Source organism: Cryptomeria japonica, chromosome 8 (genome assembly GCF_030272615.1).
Source record: "Cryptomeria japonica chromosome 8, Sugi_1.0, whole genome shotgun sequence".
NCBI lineage: Eukaryota > Viridiplantae > Streptophyta > Pinopsida > Cupressales > Cupressaceae > Cryptomeria > Cryptomeria japonica.
This window is the reverse complement of record NC_081412.1, coordinates 636,371,721-636,396,749: the sequence shown is the minus strand read 5'-3', so window position 1 is coordinate 636,396,749 and position 25,029 is coordinate 636,371,721. Positions and strand designations below refer to the sequence as shown.

The window sequence follows — 25,029 nt, the reverse complement described above, 5'->3', positions numbered from 1 at the left end:
CCACAAAAACTGCAAGGATCACCTGATTTCTTCTTAGTCTTGGAGGAAGACTCACCAGACTTTGAAGATTTTCCCTGTTTAGAATTGAATTGTGGTTTTGAATCAGACTTAGGTGGTGGCTTGGAGGGATTCTCACTAGCCTCTGAATCTTTCTTAGGCTTCGGTTTCTGCTTCTGTTTTCCTTTGGAGGACTGGGCTACCAATGCTTGGTTCTGTGAACCCGAAAGTGAATCCAACTGCTTAAGCTTAGCTTGCTCACGAGTCAGACGATCACAAAAGACCTCAAAAGAAGGCATGACATGTCGAGCACCCAAGGCATCCATGGTGGAATAGAAGGTCGAAGAGAAGATCTGAAATGGACCCCGAAGCTTGGAGAGAATCAAGAAAATGCACTCTGTATCAGTCTTAGTCTTACCACAACCCTGCAAGATTGATCTTTGTTGTTTGAACTTCATCAGAAAGTCCTCAATAGAAGGAAATGAATCAGGTACCAAGGAAGTTAACTCTGCCTCAAGCTGCAAAGCTCTGAACTCGTTGACAGTACCAAAAAGTCCTTCAAACTTGATCCAAATGGCTCGATGAGTGATACAACCCTCAAGATGAAACTGGAGACTGTCGGAAATGTGTAAAGCCATCAATCCCATAGCCTGATCCATATTGTTCTTGTGCTGCATAATCTCAAAAGGACGTGTCAACTGAGGCTGAACCTCATCCAAACAGGACCTAACCCTTTTGACTGGAGAAGAGTCATCATGCGACCCTTCCAAGTGTGGTAATTATGCGGTTTGAGAGATTCAATAGATCTGTCTGCCATCCTGTGAACTATGCCTCAACTGCTCTGAATTTTTAATTATTATTAAGTGGTCTTTCAGAACTAGACAGAAGATGCAGAAGGGGGTTTGATTTTTTTTGTATTGGTGTTTGTAAATTCTAGTTTTCTGATGTAAATAACAGAAAGCAAGAGAAAACACCCCCCCACAATGCAAAAAACTAATCCCCAGTACAAACTGAAAGCCAGAAAATGATAGAAAGCAATAACGGGTTGAGACAAAATTTGGAGCACCTAAAGATTTTTCTGATGAAATAGACTGTAGATCTGGAAAGAGCACAGAACCACCTTTTCGACGCCTATTCGCTTTCGAAAAACGGAGTCCGTATGCAAAAGATATGGCTCCTGGAGTGCAAAAAACTTGTTCTGACTTTGACTGGCAAAAAACACTACAAAACGGCAAAATCAGAAAAAAAGTCCTCCATTAATTAGATCGAACTCGGAACCAACTTTCCAACGCCTATTTGTTTTCAAAAAACAGAGATCGGACGCCCAAGTTATGCCCAATTTTGTAAAACTGCTCCTAAAGGGCCCAAATAGGCTCTTATAGCCCTGAAGGGCTAAAAAAAATCAGCCCCTGGTCCTCTGGGCGACCAGGGGCGGGCGCAGGAGGCGGCGGCGTGGCTGGCGGTGGGCGGCACGCTGGCTGGGCGCGGGCGGGCTGGCGGCGGCGGTGGCCGGGCGGGGGGCCGCCTGGAAGCGCACCGGCGGCGCGCTGGGCTGCGCATTTTTTGATTAAAAAACCTGCGTTTTATATATATATATATATATTTTAAATTTTTGCCTCGGTTTTCGTGCCCTAGGGTCGTATGGCCTTGGGGCCAAAAAAAATTTGCTTCCTAGAGCAACTGTGTCCAAATCGGACGAATTTTATATGGAAATAGGGGTTTTTGGGTGCTACGAGATCAACGGTGAGGTCCGTTTGAGATCAAAGTGCACCGAAAAAAAATACACCCTATTCCAAAATAAAAAACAGAAGACAAACACAGATCTGATGCAACCAAAACCTGGATCTCAAAATCTTTCAAAAGTCTGAACAAGCTGCAGCAGATCTGGCTCTGATACCATGTAGGATTTGAGAAATACAAATCCACAAAACCCAAAAGAAACCTGCATGCAAGAAACCTGTCACAGAGAAAGAGAGAGAACGAATACAAGGGTTTTGGCTCTGACAAAGAGAAAAGATGTATTATCAGAGAAAAATGAATCAAGAAAATGAATAATACAAGAGATCAATCCTTATAAAGGAGATCAACACCAAAAGGAAAACCTAACCCTAAGGTGTGAGTATTTAATAATTAAATATTAATTATTAAATGACTAATGTATGCATAAAGAGAAATCTTAAGAGGAGAGCAAAGTTAATTAATTACTTTACTCTAACATATTCCATACATACAAAAAGAAGTATATTGTCAACAAGCTCTTTATCAATTTATGAAGTTGAATGATTATGAATGAGCTCATCAACGATCAAACTTTGTTAAGTGCAAGACTTGAGCCCACTAAGGATAGGTTTTGTTGAATGTGAGACCTCAACACCATAAGAAATGAGGCCATAATCATTACCTAGATAATTTTTCAAGACTCTTACATTAAGAGATTCTAACCTAAGACTTGATATACATTAAGAGATTCTAACCTAAGACTTATTTTCTTATATCAAGTAACTAAAACATTCTATAAATTCAATTAAAATCCTCCCCAAAAAATAAAAAATCCTTCAACCATATTTGCTTTTATAAATGATGTTTTTATTTTACCTCCCCCAATTCCGCATTACTTGAAATAAAAGTTTGGAAAAGTTGAAATACACATCAAACTCATGGAAAGAAGCATTTGAGCATGTGTTGTTGAATAAAGTGGGCAATGAAATAGAAAGCCACCCGATGATATAACGTTGAAATAGACACGTCACGCTCCTAAATATGACTAAACTACAAAAGCCAGACTAAGGAAGGATACTTTGGTTATGTCACGTAAATGCCATACTCCAATATATTCTGTTTTGGATATTCCTTTCTTCGCTTTCCCTCCCAATTCTTTTTTCTTTTTTATTATATTTTACTTACAAATTCTCCCTTGCAGTTTATTTTTTTAGCATTCAAAGACAATTTACTCGGTTAAGCTCAGGGATTTCAAATCAGATTTTCTCCGTCGACACATGATAAATGGACTTGAAGTTTATTAATAGGAGACATAGTTTACATCGAATTTATTATGATCACCGGTGATTTCTGTCTGAATTTAGTTTGAGCAGGCGATCTGTTGTTTTTCCAATACTGTTAATCAAAAGCTTCTGTCACAATTTCCATCAGAAGTTCTCGTACATTGTTGCTCCAAGTATCTGTTTTTGCTGGTGCTACCTGAAATCTATTTCCCAGTCATTTAGCGGGAACAGGGATTTGGCCGGAGGCTTGGGCTGATCGAGATTCATTTCACCATGATCCCTGTCGTTTGATATAGAATGAAGCAGTAGGCGGGTCAATTAATCGATGGAGTTTTAGAGTCCTAATACTGCGATAGCTTACGGGACAACTGGCAGCGTGCGTTTGATCGCCAATGACCGACGCGTTGGTGTCAATCGACGGAAAAATTAAAATTTCTGGCAATTGGCGCGTATCTTTTGGCACTCGGAAAACACCGTTTTGCCATGCAATGCATGGCCGTAGGCGATCTTGAAATAGTAAAATTCAGAAGGGTCAATTACCGAGTTTCGGAAAAGATTACTTTTAGAGTTCTCGTATGTTCTGGTAATTGACAGAATGTCTGAGGCTTTGATCAATGGTTTGGCTGGCGCCGCAGGAGGGATTGTGGCGCAGTTGATCACATACCCTTTGCAAACGGTAAGTCAGTTCTACTTATTTTATTTTATTTTCCATCCGTTTCCATATTCAGGTATTTCGGTTTTGAGAAATAATGGTTTTTTTCCCCATTAGGGCCATAGTAAAGATCCGTTGAGGCCATAAAGTATTTAAAGGTTGTACTAATGAGAGTATTAGCAGCAGAATAATTCCTAATAGTATTACAAACTAAAACTCTAACTTTAAACTACACAGTAAAGGAAAAACCCAAAGAACCCATTCTCAACTATACAGTTTTGCTGGTAACATTAAATCCAAAATTGTGTTTCATTAGTCCTTTAACTTACACAGAATACCTATCCATCTAGCAATTCTGGATTTTATATGGAACTCATCAGTCTTGGTACAGGGGCATGCAAACTCCTAGACCCATTTAGTGGTCATTTTGATCTGGAGTGTCTCATGGTTCACGTGGTGTGAATCGTTAGTCACTACCTGCTATATCGCATGGAAAAAAGTGAGGAATATACTGCCCTGTCCAGGCTTCTAAAACTGTCATTTCATGTTTAAGTGATTGCAGGCGAGTAGTCTTAGCCTTCTCCTTTTGGGGACTAGGAAGTTTTTTGGTTAGATTATCCCCCCTACCATTCTATAGGGGCATAAGAGCAGTCATCTTCTCCATTAATTTAACCTTGTCCATCAAAACCTGAACAGCACGTTCACTTCTCTTGCCATCGATTGTTAGGATCCTTATGTGCTAACGTTATTGTTATGAGATTTAAATAATCATAGTCTAGTCATTTAGATAATATTGCAGTGGGTGGATTTATTGCACATGCATTGCATGAAGTGGTAATAGTATAAATTAATGAGTTCAAAACTTCAAATTATACGTATGGATATGGCCCACGTGGGTTGTGCCTTAAAAGTCAATTTTTGTGATGCTTATATATTGATGTTGTCGTGAAGGGAATATCTACTTAGAATCATATTCTTTATTGGAGTTCTACTCTCAAGGAGGTTGCCCCCTCGAAGAGATTTGCAATAGTTGTTCTATATTCATGAATATAATCATATTTGCAGCTATTTTCTAAGCACCGTGTTCTTTTCTGCATGTTATTGTTTCTGTTTGATACTATCTTGTAGATGGGTTCTTATCAAGTGGTATCGGAGCATTTTCCAGGCCTGCATTTGGCAATAAGAAGATTCTAGTTGTTTGTTGCAACTGCCTGTTATATTCTTTCGCTTCAATCTTATGGGATTTTAGTGATTAGAAAGTGGTGAAGTAGTAGGGTACTAAGCATTTTTTTTTGCAACAGTGATCTGGTTTAGAAATCCTATGTCAAGGGTTTTAAAATATTGTAGAGAGTTGTCTTTCTTGGCTAAGCACATTTCAACATCTGAAATGAGAGAGGAGATGACTCACCAATACCTAGGCTTTATATAGCATATGTAGACGGATTTGAACTTCCATGTACTTTTGGGTATATTGAAGGACCCTTTAGGTTTAGGAGAATCTTCACCTAAGGAAGCCATCAACCATTTCAAATTTGTGGTGTAGTGGTAAGTGGTTAGCTTTAGTAAGTTACTCCCTTTGCATTTCAGAGATGGGATAATGTGGCTACAAAACGGTTGAATCCTTTGTAGTTAGACCTTTGAATTATTGGGCCAGTACACTATTTGTGACTGAGGAAAGTATATATCAGAGCGCTCATAGGCCAGACACACCCTAGTCTAGAATTTTCCGCTTCAACCATATCCAATACCTAAAGGGCATGACAACCATATCCACCCAAATTATTAGCTCACATTGCACAGGGAAGTTACTTAAAAAGGATCTTAGGAGTTGTGGCACAACTTTGTTGTGCAAATGACAATAATGATTGACTCAATTGAATCTCCATACATGCAATTATTTCTTGACAAGCTTTCACAAATATTTGTATCACTTCAATGGTTATTGCCTTAATGCTTACAAGAGCCTGCCATCCAATTAGTTAAAGGAAGTTGGATTTGAGAAGATGGTCCAATAATTGATTAATGTTAGGGTCATTAGGCTAAGTGCTAGCCCTTATTCCTCCACTGTGCTCTTGGTTTGTAAAAAGGATGACCCATTCTGGTTGTGTGAACTTTTCTGAGCTTAATAAAATTACTATCAAGGACAAGTTCCCTAACCTTGTCATTGTTGAACTATTAGATGAGTTGCATGGGGTGTGATTCTTCTCCAAGCTTTCATCCCTTTGTAGAAGATTGAAATTGAGAAGATGGTTCAAAAATTGATTGATGTTAGACTCATTTGGCTAAATGCTAGCCCTTTTTCCTCCATGGTGCTCTTGGTTTGTGTAAAAAGATGGCTCATTGTGGTTGGGTGGACTTTTGTGAGTTTAATAAAACTACTATCAAGGACAATTTCCATAATCCATTGATGAACTGTTAGATGAGTTGCATGGGGTGTGTTTCTTCTCCAAGCTCAAGTAACGATTTTGCTACCATCAAATTCATTTATGGGATGAACATATCCATAAAGTAACTTTTTGCACTCATGAGGAGGGTTGTAAATTTTTGATGATGTTAGTTGGCCTTACAAATGCATCATCCACCTTCAAAAGTTTAATGAACCAAATTGTTTGGCCATTCCTTTGGAAATTTATATAGGTCTCCATCTTGCTCAATGACATTCTTGTCTGCAACAAGATGTGGGAAGAACATTTTACTCAATTTGAACAGATCTTGTAAATACTATCAATGGATCAGTTCTTTCCAAAGGCTCCTAGCGTTCTTGTGGTACAATGGAGGTGTTGGTATTGTCTTAGTCAAAGGTGTTGAGGTTGATTTCAAGGAAATTGAGGACATGCAAAATTTGCCCAAATTGTAGACTCTTAAAAGTCTTTTGGAGTTGTTAGGTCTCGTAGTTATTACTGCAAGTTTGTCCAAGGCTATGGTAAAATTGTAGCTCTTCTAATGAGAATGCTAGTAAAAAATGCATTCATGGGGTGGACAAAGTCTTTGTGCTTCTAAAACAGTACCACAACATGACTTGCCTTGCTACATTTCTCAAATCCATGGAAACTGATGCCTTGGAGGTTGGGATTGGGGCAATATTGATGAAAGAAGGTAGACCTGGGGCATTCACTAGCAAGGTAGGTGTGGGTGAAATTTGGTAAAATGTACCAATGAGAAGGAAATGCTACCGATTCTTCATGTTGTGAATTATAGGTGGCTATAGCTTTTGAGGTGACATTTCTACATCAAGAGAAACCATCACAGCCTCAAGTATTTTTTGGAACATCTAGTCTATTTTCCAGAACAACAATGGGTCACCAAATTCTTAAACTATGATCATGAAATTATTTACAAAAGTGGAAGGAGAATGTGGTGTCTGCTCTATCTTAGAAATTTTACAACCAAGGACATTATATGCTTTATCTTCTATCAACTTGAATTGGTTGCAGGATGTCCAACAAGAGTGGTAATATGATGCACATGCTCAACAACTTATTCATTAACTAATAACTGATCCCACAACTAAGCTTAGATACACATCAAATGGCCAATGTATGTTACAAAGGGTGAATTGTAATTTTTTTGAATTTTGATCTTGGGATAAATTGACATAGGAATTACATGCTTTCCCTTTTCTGAGGCATTTAGGCTTCTTGAAGACAGGGAAAAACAAAATGAACCTTCTTTTAGGTTGTTATGAAAAATGATATAAAAGTTTTGTTGCAAAATGTGTACTACATGCGCAATGTCACAAAGGATAATCGTCAAGACTTTGGGCACTTTGCAACCTGTAATATCCCCCTTTTGAAATGGGATTTAATAATAAATAATAATGATACATTAGAATATTAAAAAATAAAAATATATTATAATTAAAATTTAATAAAGTTTAATGAATGGTCAAAAGGCTTGAAATGAAGAGTTGTGACTCCCTCAAACATGAGATATAAAAGGGAGATCATTTCATTTGAAAAGAACATCCATTCATCAATTAATAATCAATCAAGGAGGAAAGCAATCAATCAATTTGGAAATAAATGATTATTCTCAAAGGACAACAATTAAGGATGAATAGTTGTGACTCTTTCAAAGGGCAAGAAATTATGAAAGGTTGTGACTCCCTCAAGAATAAGATATAAAAGAGAGATCATCTCCTTTAGAGGAGATCATCAAGCAAGGAATAAATAAATCATAAATTGGGAATGAAGGAAATCGATTGAAAATAAATTATTATTCTCAAAGAGAGAAATGAAGGATGGTGCATTTGTTGTCAAGGGTGGTGACTCATTACTTGTGAAAGGTGGCGACTCCTTCAATAAATGGATATAAAGGGCAAACCGTTTCACTGAGAGAATCATTGAAGGAATCATCAAATCATAAAGGAACAAGCATTCAATCAATAAATGGGGAATAAAACATTATGCGACTTTGCAATTAAATTAATTATGTTTTCAAGAGTAGTGATGGTGTGAGAAAGGGTGTGACAACAAAAGATCATTCAAGCAAACATCAATACATCATCACTCATCAATCAATTCTTTCAAGCAAACAAACTAGCAAGCAACAAAAGATCAATTTATTCATCAGTCAATTCAATCATTCAAATATCAACCATTTAAATATCAACCACCCAAACATAAATCATTCAAACACCCATCATCTAAATATCAATCATTGAAACATCAATTTAAAAGATCAACTCACAAGCAATTCAGCATATGAATTCAGAACTTCATATTAAAAACAACTAGTCATTCAGCCATATATAATTGCAGACATTCATTCAAGAAGCCTTCACAAAACATTCAAGGTTTATTTAAGGGATTGATTGTCAATCCATTAAGAAATATTATTCAGCAATAGTCTAGCAAATATACCAAGTCATCAATTTTGAATTTTAGTTAGTAATTGCAAATCAAATGGGGTCTAGGCCCACGGGGTGGGCTAAGGTTTGGAAGGACAGGGTCTTTTCCTGCTCTTTGGCAACCTAGGGACGGGTCTTGGGTATTGTCATTGGATGGGGTCCAGGCTCACGGGGTGAGCTAGGGTTTGAGAGGATAAGGTCTTTTCCTACCTTTGACAAACTAGGGATAGGGTCCTTGGTTTCGTCATTGAGTTAGGGACATGATCTTTTACCTCAACAGATTTGCAATGTATTTATGGGGAATTCATGATTTGATCAACTTGGGTATTGTGCTATGATGTATTGACTTGAATATATTTATATAGATTGCAATCCTCGATAAAACTATTATTATATATTGAGTGAATTCTATTATTTTAAAGAATATTTAAAATAAGGGGAGATTACACAACTATTGCCAATTTCGATTGCTATATGGATAGACATTTCCACGTGTGTTTTGTTTAGTGTTTTCCTAAGGCAACAAATTGATCATTTTTTTGGTGTTTGATTGTCATTTTAAATATATTCATTGGCCCATATTTGTTGCAAAATATGATATGTGGCAACACCACAAAGGAGAAATCATCAAAATTTTGGGCACTCTACAACCACTACCAATTCCAACTATAGTATGGGTGGACAATTCCATGGATTTTATTGAGGGGTTGCCTTAGGTGACAAATTGGTCATTTTTGTGGTGGTTGATTGTCTTTATAAGTTGTTTGTTTTGTACTTATGAAGCCTCTGCTATTGCCCAAATATTCCTTGACCATGTCTGTTGCATACTTGGAATGCTCACTTTCATTGTTTTTAATTCTGACTTCTACTAGCAACTTTTGGCAAGAATTGTTCAAGGCCCAAGGAATACAATTGAAAATGAGTTTGACATCACCTGCAAGCTGATAGTCAGTTAGAGATAGTTAATAATGCTTGGAGACTTATTTGCATTGCTTTGCTTAGGAACAATAGACTCATTGGGCTAAATGGCTAGTCCTTGTGGAATGGTGGTACAGCATTTCTTATCATTCTTCCACGAAGATGAAGCCATATTGTGTATGGCCAATCTCCAACATCTCACATTCTACCTTCTAGGTACTTCTAAGATCAAGCAATTGATTCAATTCTTAGTGGTAGGGAATATCTCCTCTAAATTCTTAAGGACACCTTAGCCTTAGCTTAGAATTGTGTGACGCAATAGACATGCCAATGCCATTCTAAAAACACATTCACTAAAGGGAACTACTCTTTTTGCTCTTTCAGCCATATAAGTAGACATTGCTGAAGCTCATAAGGAGACATAAATTTGTGCCAAAACTCTATGAACCTTTCTAAATAGTACAACGCGTTCGTGAGTGTAGTAGTAGTTTAGTTTCAGGCAAGGTATGGTAAAGTGAAATGCAGAAAGTGAAAGCAAGACCAGAAATGGTTAAAGAGTCAAGGGAAATGTGTTCATGCCTAGGAAGCTAAAACATTAATCTATAGAACTGAAATGATTTTCAGCATTCAGTAGAGAATGAGGTGTGACACAAAGGTGAGATGGGGAAAATCAGGTATGTAGTTATATGAAAGGTCGCAGTAAAAATGATGATTTAAGAGGATGCGAGTGGCAAAATAATCAGCAGTCACCTGTCCTTTTCTATTACTAGGGTAAATTAATTTACATAGGGACTCTAAAATGTGAAAGTGCATAAAAGACAAATAATTAAATTTCTTCCTATCCGTTATCACTTTCCTCATGGATCAATTCTCTTTAAGCATTTGTAGAATTCAGCTATATAAAGTTGATGGTCCTTATTGGTGCTTTCATCTTGGGTATGTTGAAAATGAGCTAGGCTAAATGATTTGCAGCAGCACTGTGCTCACACGGGGGATGGAAAACTTTGAAGTTCAGAAATGAACTTCCAGGAGAATGCATATTTCCTTAACCAGGCTCTGAAGGTGTTGATTGCTTTGGGAGAGATGGAAGCCCCATTTTGCACAGGACACTAGGAGCATGGAGTTGGTTTCCCCCTAAACATAATGCGGATGGTAGCAATTAGCTCATCATAGGCCTTGGTGGATCCTAATAGCTTAGGTGATGTCATTGGAGTAGTTATCCAATCCAATCAAATACTACATTATCATATGACCTTTGTGATCCTGAGAACAGCCCTCGCCCTACCCGTACTTGGATTGCTTTCAAAGTCCCACTGGAGTTCAGTGTTATCCATCTCTGCTTAGGTGGGGACCAGTTACATCCATTTCTGCTTAGTTGAAGGCTAGTTACTTTCTGAATTGACTTTTAAAAAAAACCCACATTGGGGAAGATCATAACTCTAATTACACCAATGTTTGAATTTTTTTTTTTGTTTTGCAAATTAATTTGTTTTATGGCTAGGTAAATTTCTGGTGAGCCTTATGCACACTTATATCACATGTTCTACAAATGTGCCCCACATCCTTCATGCCACAACCTTCTCTGGGCTTATGGGTGATCTTATTCCTGTAATATGGATTTGAACTGGTTCACTTTCTTATATGTTTTCTTCATTACCATGCACCATAATTCACTGGATCAAGTTGAGTTTTTCTTATATTTGACTATTAGCATCTATATTTTGAATACTCATTACACTGGTTTGTATAAGGTGGTATATATTTTAACTTCATGTTCTTATTATTACATGCTTTTCCCCTAAATTACATATGCTACCATCGAGGAGCAGGTTAATACAAGGCAACACACTGAGAGGAAACTGAAAAAAGCTTCAGATGAAGATTTGGAGAATATATCCGAAAAGAAGCTGCAGAAGCACCATGGAACTCTGCATCTAATGTGCCAGGTTATAATCCCTCTTTAATCTTGTTTCCAAAGCTCACATTGCTAGAAATAATGAATGGCTAAAAAAATGTGTATTCTGTACTGTTTTATTGATTATGGTGTATCAGGGTGTAAGTGAAAATGTTATGGAGTTAGCTCCATATTATTTATGTCATGGAACATTATGTGATGCATATTAGTTGAGACTAGAAATTATTGTATGTTTCATATTTGAGAAATGTGGTCACCTGACACAATATTTGAGTGTTGGTTAGTCCTTAATTTGTGCATAATCTCTTGTGCAGGTTATTAGGGATGAAGGTTGGTGTAGATTGTATGGTGGGCTTATGCCTTCTTTGGTGGGTACAGCAGCATCTCAGGTATTTGAAAATTTTAGTTGGTTAAATACTTAAAGTAGATGTCATACTTAAGTAAAAAGAGAAGAACAAGAAACATGGACCTGATTTCTACTGGTTCTGCAGCAAGCATATTTATGGTGGTGGCTTGTTTAGTTTCCATTAATCTACTTAATATGGTATTCATCTATATCAGGGCTGCCATAGTATTGCACAGATGATCATTGCTGCAAGAAGGAGGCTAGTTTTCATTTTTCCTTTTGGATGGTGACATAGGATGTAGTAGAAGCATTCCCTAGTTGTCATCTCTTGCAGGTAAATTGGAAAGGGGGGAGCCCTTTCCCTATCTAGCAGAGGGTTCTTGGCACTTGTCTTCTCGTTGTCCCTTGTGCTTAGAAAAGGTCTTCAGGCCATCCCATACAACCAATTACTTGAAGCTCAAACAAATGAAATTTACTTCAGCTAGCTAGTTTAAATCAATTCAACAAAGAAATAATGATATAGAAGCGTTGGCAAATATTTAAGGTCTTAACATTCAAGCTAAAGCATTTTATGGTGGATTATTACTTTGTACGTGGTACACAAGGTTCTGAAACCCAAACTTGGGTGTGCTACAACATAAGAACCAAATCAATGAATCATTATACATAAAAGCGTTGCAGGGTTCGCTGGGTTCAGGGCCTCGTACTGGTCTGGTTCGGGTTTTGGTCCTGGTCTGGTTCGCCTTTGGGTTCAGCCAGGGTTCGTGCCCAGACAAGCTGGTTTGTCCGGGGCAAACCTGAGACAAACCCAAGGTGAACCTTGATGTCTGGGTGCCCAAATTTATGTTTCTTTTTTGCAAAATTGAATGTCCAGCTGATTATGACTATTGTACCTCCCATACAAGCCATCTACACAGTGCACCAGATTGCAGCAACAAATGTCCATGCAGGTTAAACAACTTGTAAAAATGGTAATATTCTGGGACAGCTTGCAAAAGATAGTTGTAAATCTTCTCCAAATCTTGATTAGTGATATTGGAGATCCAGCTGTCTCAACTGTGACACCAAGTATCCAGCATTGTGGAACAAAGCAAGAAATTTGTAACAGGAAAACATTCACGGCAACGTTTGAACTTCACATGTAGGTTAAGCTCCCTGAGAATTATGGCTAATCAGTTAGAAACTTTATAGCCATAGGCTATTTGGGAATTGAAAATATAAATAACTAATCCAAGGCTGCACATCAATTCCAAAATTCAACCACACATAAAATTTAAAATAGCATATCTGGCAAAGCAACTTGATAATGATTTCAAAGACATGTTTAATGTCGTATATAGTATATACACTCAGTGCAAAACCTATGTGACATTCTAATCTTAATTAATGCTTCTAGGCTATATATATATATATATATATACACTCCTCTTTCTCTCTCTCTCTCTCACCTTTCCTCCCTTCACCTCTTAGGTCTCTCTCTCTCAACCCAAAACTAATTCAAACCCCTTTTCAAAATTTTGCTGAACCGGTGAACCGGGTTTTCGAACCCAAACCGGTGCCCTAACCCGAACCGGCAACTTAGCAGAAAACAGAAAATTAAAACATGCGACTGTAAAACTTAAAAGTTCCAAATTGTAAGATTGCAATGATTTTTTTTTGATTCATAATTGAAGTTGAAATAAACTAGTATGTAATCTCATTATGTAATATAATGAAAAATCAACATATGCCACAATTTATGAGCTAATCTCATAGTCATATCCAAAGATTCCAAACTGCTGAAGATATATTTCTGACTATTTAGTATTACTAATTGAAGCTGAAATAAACTAGATTATAATCTCATTATGTAATAGAATAAAAAAATAATATATGTTACAGTTTATGAGCCAATCTCAAAGCACTATCCAAACCGCTGAAGATCTATTTCTGATTATTAACATGTATATCAAAATTTCAACATGAATATTTGTCATGAGCCAATCTCAAAGTGTTGAGAATCTAATTTTGACTGGTAACTACATGTAAGCCCAAATTACAAAATTATCAGGTGTCATGACACAAGACAAGTGAAAGAAATCTATGCTGGAGGAAGATTTATAGCATCCATAGTAGAGAGATCCCCATCTAAAGCATCGTGATACATCAATTCCTCAAGCAACTGCTCAAATTTGACATTTATTTCAGCAGGTGAAGGTTCATAAATATTACTCAATTCGGATAGCCCATCTGCATCAAATATGAACAGCAAGATGCTTTTACAATGATCAAGTACAAAGGCCAATGTGAATCTCTTCACTCCTTGAAGCTATATGCTCAGATCAATTTACAATGCACAGCTGTGTATGCAGTCCGCACTGCATTAATGTATCCAACCTATGAAGAATGTGTTCGATCAGCCAAGGAAGAATACGATCTGCCAAGTAGCGTATTCGCTCTCCCAAGGAATGATTTTGCTGATGATAATTTAATTCGATCTGAGATATATGAAAGTTGATCTGCTATGGAAGTCGATCTGCTGTGGATGATGAACGAACTTGCTGATGATAAACACAGATTGCATATAAGAAATCTTCCACATGATTGGAGTATCTTTTAAAATTCACCAAATGAAAGAGGTAGCATCCCTCTTATACATGCCACGGTGACTCTTCATGAAGAGTTGGCTTCTTCAAGGGCAACGTGATCCTTCATCAAGGGGTGGCGGACAATATCAATGAGGAGACGTGTCTAACCATGGGTGATGGGTGTGTGTCTTAACCGATGCTTAGTTAAGGACTTAAAAACAAAACCGCTTCATAATGTATATTACCCGCTTTCTCTAGAGTATACACGGGTTCATGATTGTCTAAGGCTGATAGGCCAATTAGACAATCATGTTTGCTATGTTGGCCAAGGGAAGGATCTGACCATAGCTAAATTTCAACAGTATTAAAATCTGCTTTCTCTTCTCTTGGATTTTAAAAACAGAGGATGCATCACATGCAACTGATTTCCATACAGAAAACACAGCATAACGTGACATAAACTGAGCACAAAAAACTTACAAGTGCCCTCAAAGTGCCCATAAACAGTTAATGAGCAGCATGCAAGTACACAGAAAAGCCTAGCAGCAGCATACAAGTGCTCATGAAATGTGAGATGAGGAGATGACTACCAACAGCAAACAAAAAGATATGGCCTTTACAAACTTGAACAGGGATTACATGCTATGAAGGCATCCTGGCATCATGAAATGTAGCAAGGCAATGGAAAGTTGAAATCCTGTAATTGCAAATGTAGCTTCTGAAGGCACCAAGCTAAGTACAGCATGGGAATCATTCTAGATAAGCAAGACCAGAACAATGACTCAACCAGTCCACACTGCATGGAGTTCTCTCTTGATGAGGACTTTTTATCTGCTTTTCCATTTCCTAAATAGTGTATCCCTTCTTTTACCAACCAGCTCACTAAGGTTCTGTTTGCGTGTGCACTTTTCACATGAAAATCTTCGAATCTTAGTTTGCTTATCTTCCCTCTGTAGGTTGTCTTAAATTCAACATTAAATCCCTTCTCTCCACCCCTAAGATAACCATTATTGAACAAACTGTTGAAAGAACCTTAAACCCTCTTCATCTCTGTTGACATAAAGAACTTCCTGAAAATTGCATCCACGGCCATCTGGCTGCAACAATCCCTTAATAATCCATCCCACTCTTTGCTAAAATTCCCAAGTCCAAGGAAACTTCCATCCACCTTGCCTTGGCAAATATAAATGATAATCTGTAGAGGTTTACCTGTACAATGGAAACAAAGGGACTAGAACCAGATATGCAGAAAAGATGCGTGAATTTGCTTGTCACAAATGAGCAGTGCCTAAGAGACAATAGCATTAGCAATACAAGATTGCCTGAACAAACAAGTTGAATTCTTAAGGCTACTGAGACAAAGCTACCAAAGCTTCCTGAATAAAACAGAAGCCATAGAACAGCTCATCACCAAATGATAAAGTAAGAACGGAGTGAGTGAGGTAATCTGTCACAATAAACAACAGTGTTCCACGGGGATGCGTCCCCCCCCTTTTTGGCTGCGTCTCGGAGACGGGGATGTAGGGGCGCTGCCCCTTGACCCTGCAAGGGGTGATGCCCCTTGACCCCAACTTGGGGGTGCTGCCCCCAAACCCGTCAAAAAATATAGGGAGAAACCACACTGATGGAAGTAGGGAAAATTTAACCTCCGAGTTTGATTAGGCTCCATATAACAACATAATGAGCATTGAAGAAATATTGGTATTTAGATTTAGTATTTCAAATTTCCTATAGTTTCATTTGAAATGTAATTCTTATACTATTATACTGTCATACATTCTTTTCAAAACTAGTTTTTCAAGTACTATATGTATTTGTATAACTATATCAGCACCACCACCTCACCGCCGTCCCCCCGCCGTCCCCAAACTTCGGCCCTTGCTCCCCCGTCCCGGAAACCTGTCCCCAATGCCGGTGGGACATTGATAAACAATAACTTGCCACAAAAAGGCTGTCAATGTGATGAGTTTTCCAATGGCTGATTTTGGTTCCATCCAATATGAGGTGGATCTCCAACACCTGTGCACAAAAGGGGAGGCAGTTGGATGTAGTTGGGATGCTCCTGTTCAGTAACCGACAAAATGCCAGTCTCCTCATTAATGCCCTGGCCTGTAAGATATGCACTTTCTAATGTTTAAGCTGACAGGAAATAAAAAAATGTTGAAAGAACTCTTCTCTAAAAACTCTTAGCTCTAGTTTCTCTGCTTCTTTTGTTTTCTCTGTTTTTTTGGTTGTATGTCCTTCCTGTGGGCTCTGTCTTAGGTTTAGTTTCTCTACCTCTCTTGTTTTCTGCCTTTCTGGTTTTACACACCCTTTCTATGGACTCTTTGTAATGGATTTTGCTAAATTGCTTTTAATGGTGGGAGTTTTATAATTATCTTGCAAGTAATATAATATTTAAAAAAAAAAAAGCCTTTTGGTGTCATAGAGAAGTTGGAAAACTAGTTGTATTAATTTTACCTGAAAGTATGAGCAGAGGAAACAAAAATGCAGTACTGGAATAAAATAAGAAGTTCAGGTGTTGGAGAGATAAAATAACAAGTCTGTAGTTTTGAACAATGAAAAGGCATGATAAAATGATGGTTAGGTTTTGTTCTTTTATGCATTGAATTTAGTGTTTTAGTAATTCCTTTCAAAGTTTAATGCAGTTCTTAGTAATTCATTTAAAAGTTTAATGCAGATTTTAGGGGTCCATTGGAAATTAATGTGAAAAAAACCAAGTGCGAGGGGTGTGCTTTGTTTCACATTGTGTGACCCAAGCACAAAAGGGACACCCACATACCAGCTGGAATTGCATCTTGCATGTTCCCTAAACAAGGTCGGTTATTCACAGCAATGAATAAAATTTAGTGTGCAGAAAAAGCTATCCATTGCCGTCCTTATTATCCATAAAAGATGAACTGTTCAAATTAGAACAAACCAAAATGTGTTTATCGCATGCCAATTTGAGGAATTGCATCAGCCATTGGTGGAAGTACGTTCTGTGATCAATGGAAAACTATACACAGATTTGTAAAATGCTTAAGCACATTAGGCAGCAAATCAAACATTATAACATTATCACTTTTGGCATTGTCTTTTCCCAATTCAGCACCATTAAACAATGGCTCGAGCAAGTTCAAACAGCAATCCAAGGTCAAGTACTCATTTCACTCTTTGAGAATCAGAAAAGGTCATATCAATATGATTCTTTTTCATCCTTCTATTCTCAACATTTGACATTCGAACTCTATTGACAGCAGTCAAACCTCAGATGGACAGATTATCTAGAATTTAGAAGCAAGAGGATGACAAAGATTATGCAACTAACTACTACTATCATATCTTAACAACCCCACTAGATGCTGGGGACATATGATGTACCCAGGAAAACACCCTTGACGACATTCCTCTACTTCTTATAGAAATCAACAAATGAATAATTTAGCAGTTCCTGATTGCAAGGAGAAGCTTCAGAAAATAGTTCTTTCTTTCCATGCAAACAAATCCCTTAGAGACCAGATGGATTCACAACTCTTTTTATCAGACACTTTTGGAGACCTGCAAATAGAATCTCCTTGATGCTGTGGAAGAATCTCACTAACAGAAAACCCTATTAAAAGAGGTCAATTCACCCATCTTATTTTGGTCACCAAAAGGAACAAATAAAATAAGAGGAAATTTTGGCCTATCGATCTATGCAATATGATCTACAAAAGCATCTCGAAGTCTTTATTTCAAGAGTGGAATATTCGTGCAAAGGATTATCTCAATCCTTTAATCAACTTCTGTCCCAGGATGCCACATATTCCATAATATTACATTCTCTGAAGAGACCAAGAATAATGATCACATTAGAAGACATATCCAGAGCCTTGGACAGATGCAATTGGAGTCTACTCTCCAAAACTGTTCATTATTAGCATATCATTAAAAGGATTGCCTCCTGAATTCAAATTCCTACATTCCAGGTTTCCCACAGTAGATTTGTTCAAACTGTGGATTGTCTTGGTTCTTATTTGTTCATTTTAATGAGTGCAATATTTTGCAACTTAATAAATGGCTTGGAAGCTGCCAATCAAATACTGGCCTCCATGCCAGTGACAGTGGACTGTGATATGGCATTTTGCATTTTGTTGATGATGCCATCATTTAGTCCACTATCACGCTGGCAGAAATTAAGCAACTTTAGAAGCCTCTCCAGCTCTATGGGATGGCCTCAAGATAGCAAGGAATGCAACCAAATTTTGCATTCTGTTCTTCAAAATTCATGGCCAAGGAAAATGACAGATACTCAGTTTGCTTCATTTTAATTAATTCAAGCCTCCAATGACTTATTTGGACTTTCCTCTGTATACTAAACAGTTAACACTATGGGAGGCCACCAATTCCAGGCTGTATCAAGAATTTCTCACTGAACTCATAAATGTCTTTCATTTGTAGGATGCATCCAACTAGCTTAATCTGTTCTCCTAGCAACTTCTCTTTATCTGCTCTCTCTAATTCTGGTCCCTTCATATCAAGCACAAAGATGTGATTAGATTCAAAGGGTGTTTCTTTGGTAAGGAATGGAGATAACTCTTAAGTTTCCTTTCATTGTATGGAAATTCATTTGTGAGCTAAAATCTGAAGGATGGAAGGGCATTTAGAATTTTTTTTCTTTGCATCAGATTTTGGACCCAAGAGCTGCTTGGGATCTGGAATGCTTGCCCAACACCTTCTAGTCAGCTATTATACAAGCAAAAATACTTTCAGAACAGTAATGATTGCCAGATCTGACTAGATTGGAAAATTCTATTTGCAGCCATACCTTAATTCATCTTATAACTTATAGGGAATGCACACTATTTGAGAAGGCATAACATGAGAAATCAGTGATGAATTGATTGTTATATTTTGAGAAGATAGCTGGAATAACCTGACACTATTTAAAAGAGAACAACAGGCACCATTATAACTCTTCTTTCAAGCCCAATGCAAAATCACTTTTCCTGATTATTGCTGCTCTTATACTTCAAAACTAATAAATTAGGATTTCAGCCTACTGCTTACAGCCCCTAACCTTCGTTTGAAATCATCAAACCAAGTGCAAAAGGAACTGCATAGTCACCGAATATGGCTGACTAGAGAAAAAGACAAACGGATATGGATGCATACACTCACAGATCACTGCATAGTGGCCTCAGCATACTGTCTCCATCTCAACTATCCAAATCAAAAAGTTGGTAAATGGAATTATCTTTGTAATTACTCTTGTTAGCCTAAAATTAAATTCTTATGGATCAATCTTCACCATAAAATCCTTACATCTGAGAACCTTGCAAAAAGAGGCATCTATAGATCTTCCGGATGTTAATATTGTCTTTAACTTAAAGAAATGTTGGATCCTCCACTAGCCACTCACACAATCAATCTGTACGCATTGGCTGTGTTGTCACACACAAAATGTTTTACCAACAATTTCTAGCCATTGTGCAAGAAATGAGCTCCCTTAGCATAGACATGCTACACCATCTCAAAATGATTGTTCTAGGTTTTGACATGTGAAAAATATGGAAACAGAAAATATTTGCTTCTTCAATAGTGATCATTGTCACCCTTGGCAAATCCGTAGTTCGCAGATTCGGCCATTACTTGCCATAATTTTCCTCCCTCGAGTTTTTCTGACTTCAATTCATTAAGTTTTTTTGGCTATTTTTTGATAGAACTCACGGAATACACAATGAGTTTGATGGTTCAACTTGCACCATGCCAACAACACCTCAAAAACACACAAAAAAAAAGAACGTGGATTAAACACTCCGAAAGTTTTTTTTTGGCTGTATAAGCATTGTTTTTTGCCTTAAAGTTTTATGAAATGGTGTGAGCTGCCCTAAGACCCTGCTGCTGGGGGTGCTGCTCCCAGACCCTTGCAAGGGGAACTGCCCCTTGACCTTGTTAGGGGCATTGCCCCTATACCCCTGCCAAACTAATTTTCTACATTTTTTAGCTGTATTTTATATAAAGTTTATGTTTTTTCCTTTTTAATTTAAGTGTTTTAAGTTGTGAAGTCGGAATTTTTGGCTTGCCGAGTGCTCTCCGAGCCCAAGTCTGCTATTTATGGGTGAATCATTGCTACTGTCAAAACAAATATCAGATAATAATTCCTTTTGAACACTTAGCATGATTGCATGCCCTTAGAAAATATAATGGATGCCTGAAGTGTTTGATTATGGCACATTCCTTTTGGCTAAAAAAATATCTGGCAATCAATACATCCTATGGTTAAGTGGATTGTGCCACTAATAGAGTGGGTCAAAGTCAACTTTGCTAGAATATCCAAAAATAATCCAGGACAAGTTGAAATTGGTGATATAACTTGAGATCACAAATGAGGCATGTTGTTTGCATTTTCCAAAGAGGTTGGCATGAAAATTCATTAAATAGTTGAATTGTTAGATTGTCTATAGGGACTTAAAATAGCACTTTACTAGAACATACGACTTTGCTAGAACATCAACTTTGCTCAACTTTGCTAGAACATCCAAAATAATCCAGGACAAGTAGGCATTGGTGGCATAACTTGAGATGACAAATGAAGCATGTTGCTTGCATTTGCTAAAGATGTTGGCACAGAAATCAGTTTAATGATTGATTTGTTAGATTGTTGACAGGGAGTTAGAATAGTGCTCTAGTGCAAGTTTAGTAACATTATACTAGAAGGCAACTCACACCACTCAAATGCAACAGTGAGGACTTCTCTACCCAGCAAATCAATTACAAGTATCAATTTCTTGCTTCGCCCAATGGGTACCCAAGACCACCTGTGGTAATGTGGTATGGTCCAAATTTGGCATGAAAAATGGGAAGGTAATGAGTTTGCTAATGCACTAGCTAAGCATGCCATCAACCTCTTTCTAGATGCAAACTTCAAATCTGGGCATGGCCGAAAGAAGTCCCCTTTCCTGCATAGAGGCAAACTAAACAAAGTGGAGTAAGGAGTAGTATTTGAAGAATGACAAAAATAAATAAATTTAAAAATATAATTAAATGTTCACTGTTACTCATCATTTAAAAAAATTCTTATTCCTATTCCTAGAATCCTATCTACCCTATTCCATAACAAATCATTATATCCCTTTCATTTCTTAAATACATCCCCCATGATCCCCTTGCTGTCAACTCAATCCATTCTTCTGACCCTTACACATCCTCATTCTCCCCAATCAGCTGACATTCCTTACAATAATTTATTAAATTTTAATATGCACTTAGGCTGTTTTTAAGAGCCCAAGGCGTCACCACCTTATGTGCTCCCCATTGTTTATGCTTCTGGGTACAGTAGCCACCGCAGCCACCACATCTCACTTTATGCCTCCACACCTACGCACTTTGCAATGCCACATCCATACTCACCACCCACCACTACCCTTTTTTGTGCAACAGGCACCTTAATGATTTAATCCATTCCAGTAATCTGTCTTCACATTACTTTTGAAGGCCACCTTATGTTTACAATAAATTTTGAGGACTTTTGTCAACATTCCTAGTGGGTGAATTTTGAGATTTTTTCTATGGCTGCATATATTTAGACCAGCACATTCATAGTGGCATTTTTCCTTCCATTGCATCAACAGGTCAGGGGAAAAGAGTACATGATATATTTGTTTATTTGCATGCCCTCAGGCAAATCTTAAATGGATTCATTACTAGTTGATTAGGGGTCTGAGAGATATTTATTAGCCATCAATATAAAGCTGCTCTACAGAGGTAAACAAGTCACCACAGGACCTCTCCATAAGCAATTCTGTTTCATATCTCGATTCAACTGCCCCATAAAACTTTTAAGTTTCGAAGCTACCAATTTTCAGTTTCGTAAAAATGAATTTTAACAATTTCCATCTATTCTAAACTCTCCATTTCTACATTTTGTGTCAGATTATTCAAGTCCCCTTCTACCCTATTCTGTGAATCTTGTTTTTGCTACTGCAATGAACCTTAGAAGTACTATAACCTCAACCATTCTTATAAATCAGCCCCAGGGTAGAACCAAAAGTAAGCAGAAGGCATATAATCCTTTAAAGTTCCAAGTTTATAATAGGGAACACATTGGGAAATAACAAAGGACCAACATGAAAAGAGGTTTTACTCCCATTACCAGTTCTTCCCAAACCATTTCTTTGGAAGATGAAGAACTTGCACCTGCTTCATAAGCAACACCTCAGTCTCACCCTTTGGTGGTGATTTCTATTAAAAACCCCTTGTTGGAATTTAATCTAAGTAGAAAAGCTGTAAACCATCCCCAATTCCTCTAAATCAGCTTTCTAGCCATACACATCAGGCATCTCTCTGCATCCACTATCGTGCAATCTTGCACCAACCTGGGTACAGTTATGCTCAATATGTCTTCCCCTAGTTTGGGGCTGTCCTAAAACATGTTAATTTCGTCCACCCTAAATGGCCTCTCCCTGGTGTTAAGTGCCACTTATGGCTTTTCAATTCATGCACCTTTACTAACTGAGATCACACCAAATTTTGGTTTGTTCAATAATCCTTTTGCACACACAGCTGAACCTGCAACGAAGGCTGATCCAAACCTTCTTGCCATCCATATAGAAATTGTTGAAGCCATCTGCAATCAGAGTAATTAGGATAACTGGTGAACAATTGAGAGTGGGGGGGGGGGGGGTGGGGTGAATCAGTTGTTAACATATTATAACTTTTAATCCACAATATAACCTTAAACAAATCAAGTACCGATAAAACATAGACAGATGCCGGTAGGAACAAATACCGGTAAACAATACAACTTAACAATTAACCAGATAATCAATGTAAAGGAACCATACCACATAACACCATGATTTGTACGTGGAAAACCCAGAAAGGGAAAAACCATGGTGGGAAACCTACCCGCAGTCAGATGATACTTCTGCAGAAAGTATGTGTTACAATGAGGGGCGTGCACTTGCAGGAAGGCACACTTCTTAGAGCGTACTGCTCATTACAAAAGAGTCTCACTGACTACAGAGAGGCTACAACCTTCTCAAGATAAATGGACAACAATCCAATAGAGTGAACTGCTAGAAATAGCATCTACTATGCCTGATTACAGTCCCGGTTAAGCTCAATGCCAGAGGACTAAATCCTCTTCTGAATCCAATTCGATCACCAATGATCAATCAACTCCTCTGCTTGAGTGATATTACAATATTCGCACATTACATTCCTTGACCATGACCTTTCCAATAACCATTATTTGTTACAAAGAGTTTCTACCTCTTATTTATACAAACCCTAAGGCCTAAACCAATTAGGTCGGCCACCTAAAGATATTACAATAAGATCATTACATAACTTCTTATTACAATGATATGCCATATCGGCTTAATAGCAAATCCATAAAATATCTCGAATGATCTCGGTAACGTGTAGAGTACACGCTAGCATGATACCGGTCTATAACCTAGATAGGTACCGAACCTATTCTAGGTCCACCACGCCAAAGCGACATCTTCAAGCACTTGAAGCAAGATCAACGAACATCTTCAGCATCCTGAAATCCATCTAGAAGCTGCACCAACACCACTTATGCATCCTGTCATAATTCCTCATTGAAAACTCTGCCGGTAAAGCCTTAAACCAATGCCGGTAAGGGTTTACCAGAGTGTATGATAACATCCAATTACCAAGCCAATACCAACTGACCAAAACATGCTCATGGAGCATATAACACATGAAATCCAATATACTTCACTGATCCAAACATGCTGGAAGTGTCAACAGATAATCTCCTTTGCCGGTAACACTAGATCTTCTACCGATAACCTGTCTGTCGGTAACATCTAGTGTTGACATCAATGACAAAACATCAATGCAACACATAATCAATTCATCCACAAAGCCAAAAATCTCCCCCTTTGGCATTCATGGCAACACTAGATGTGAAAAACATCTAAGTACCAAGAAGTGCCAAAACAAGTCTCCTCCTGAGAATGATATCCCTGTTAGGCTCTGAACAAATCTCTCTCCCTAATGTATACAACTTTTCTTTTATTTTCACATCAATATCTCTCCCCCTTTTACATCAATGCCAAAAACCTGACAAAAATATCAAAGCAATGATATAAATCTCTAAATCTCAAAGCTGACTACTCTCCTTGAGTAGTAGCACCATTCATCAGTGCCGGAATGAACAATGTTCCTGATAATGCATACCAGACTGATGACAAACTTCATCAATCAAGTCTCTGCCGGAGGGGCAGAAACCCCTAACCTGTCTTTTAAATATTCAAATGATTCCTTAGACAACGGTTTAGTGAATATATCTGCAATTTGTTCTTTAGTGTTCACATAAACCAATTTGACTTCCTTTGCTTCTACCTTGTCCTTCAGAAAGTTACACTTTATTGAAATATGCTTATTCTTACAGTGAAATACTGGATTCTTAGACATGTCAATAGCTGCAGAGTTATCACAGTAGATAACTACCGGTTCACTACAATTTACCTTGATATCCTTCAACATTTGCCTCATCCACAAAACTTGAGTGCAATTGTAATGTCCCTACTAGTTAGAGATCATTAACCTGCAAAATAGATTGTTAGAATACAACAAACATATATATATATATAAGTAATCTAAATTGCAATCTAACTTTAAAGTACTTAACATAATCACAATTTTTATCTAATAAAAAGGATACGATTGCCATACGAAAGTATCTCCTTAGGCAGCCGTGAAGCTCGCCTTCTTGGAACCCATCTTGGTTCCAAGCCCTCCAGGAAGTCGAAGGTGAATTCGACTCCTGTCTTGAATGTAATTT

General features: G+C 37.7%; 1 protein-coding gene across 2 annotated transcripts in view; it reads left to right on the top strand.

The window, feature by feature from the left end:
- The first annotated feature begins 2,803 nt into the window (after positions 1–2,803).
- The window catches only part of LOC131036891 (peroxisomal nicotinamide adenine dinucleotide carrier), a 54,212-nt gene continuing 31,986 nt past the window's right edge, over positions 2,804–25,029 (top strand). Inside the window, exons 1-3 of one of the 2 annotated variants that reach the window (XM_057968904.2) lie at positions 2,804–3,675; positions 11,248–11,364; positions 11,648–11,722. In XM_057968904.2, coding sequence (XP_057824887.2) covers positions 3,595–3,675; positions 11,248–11,364; positions 11,648–11,722 — 273 coding nt within the window. In that variant the 5' untranslated portion in view covers positions 2,804–3,594. The remainder of the gene's footprint in view (positions 3,676–11,247; positions 11,365–11,647; positions 11,723–25,029) is intronic. The other variant, XM_057968903.2, reaches the window with a different exon arrangement.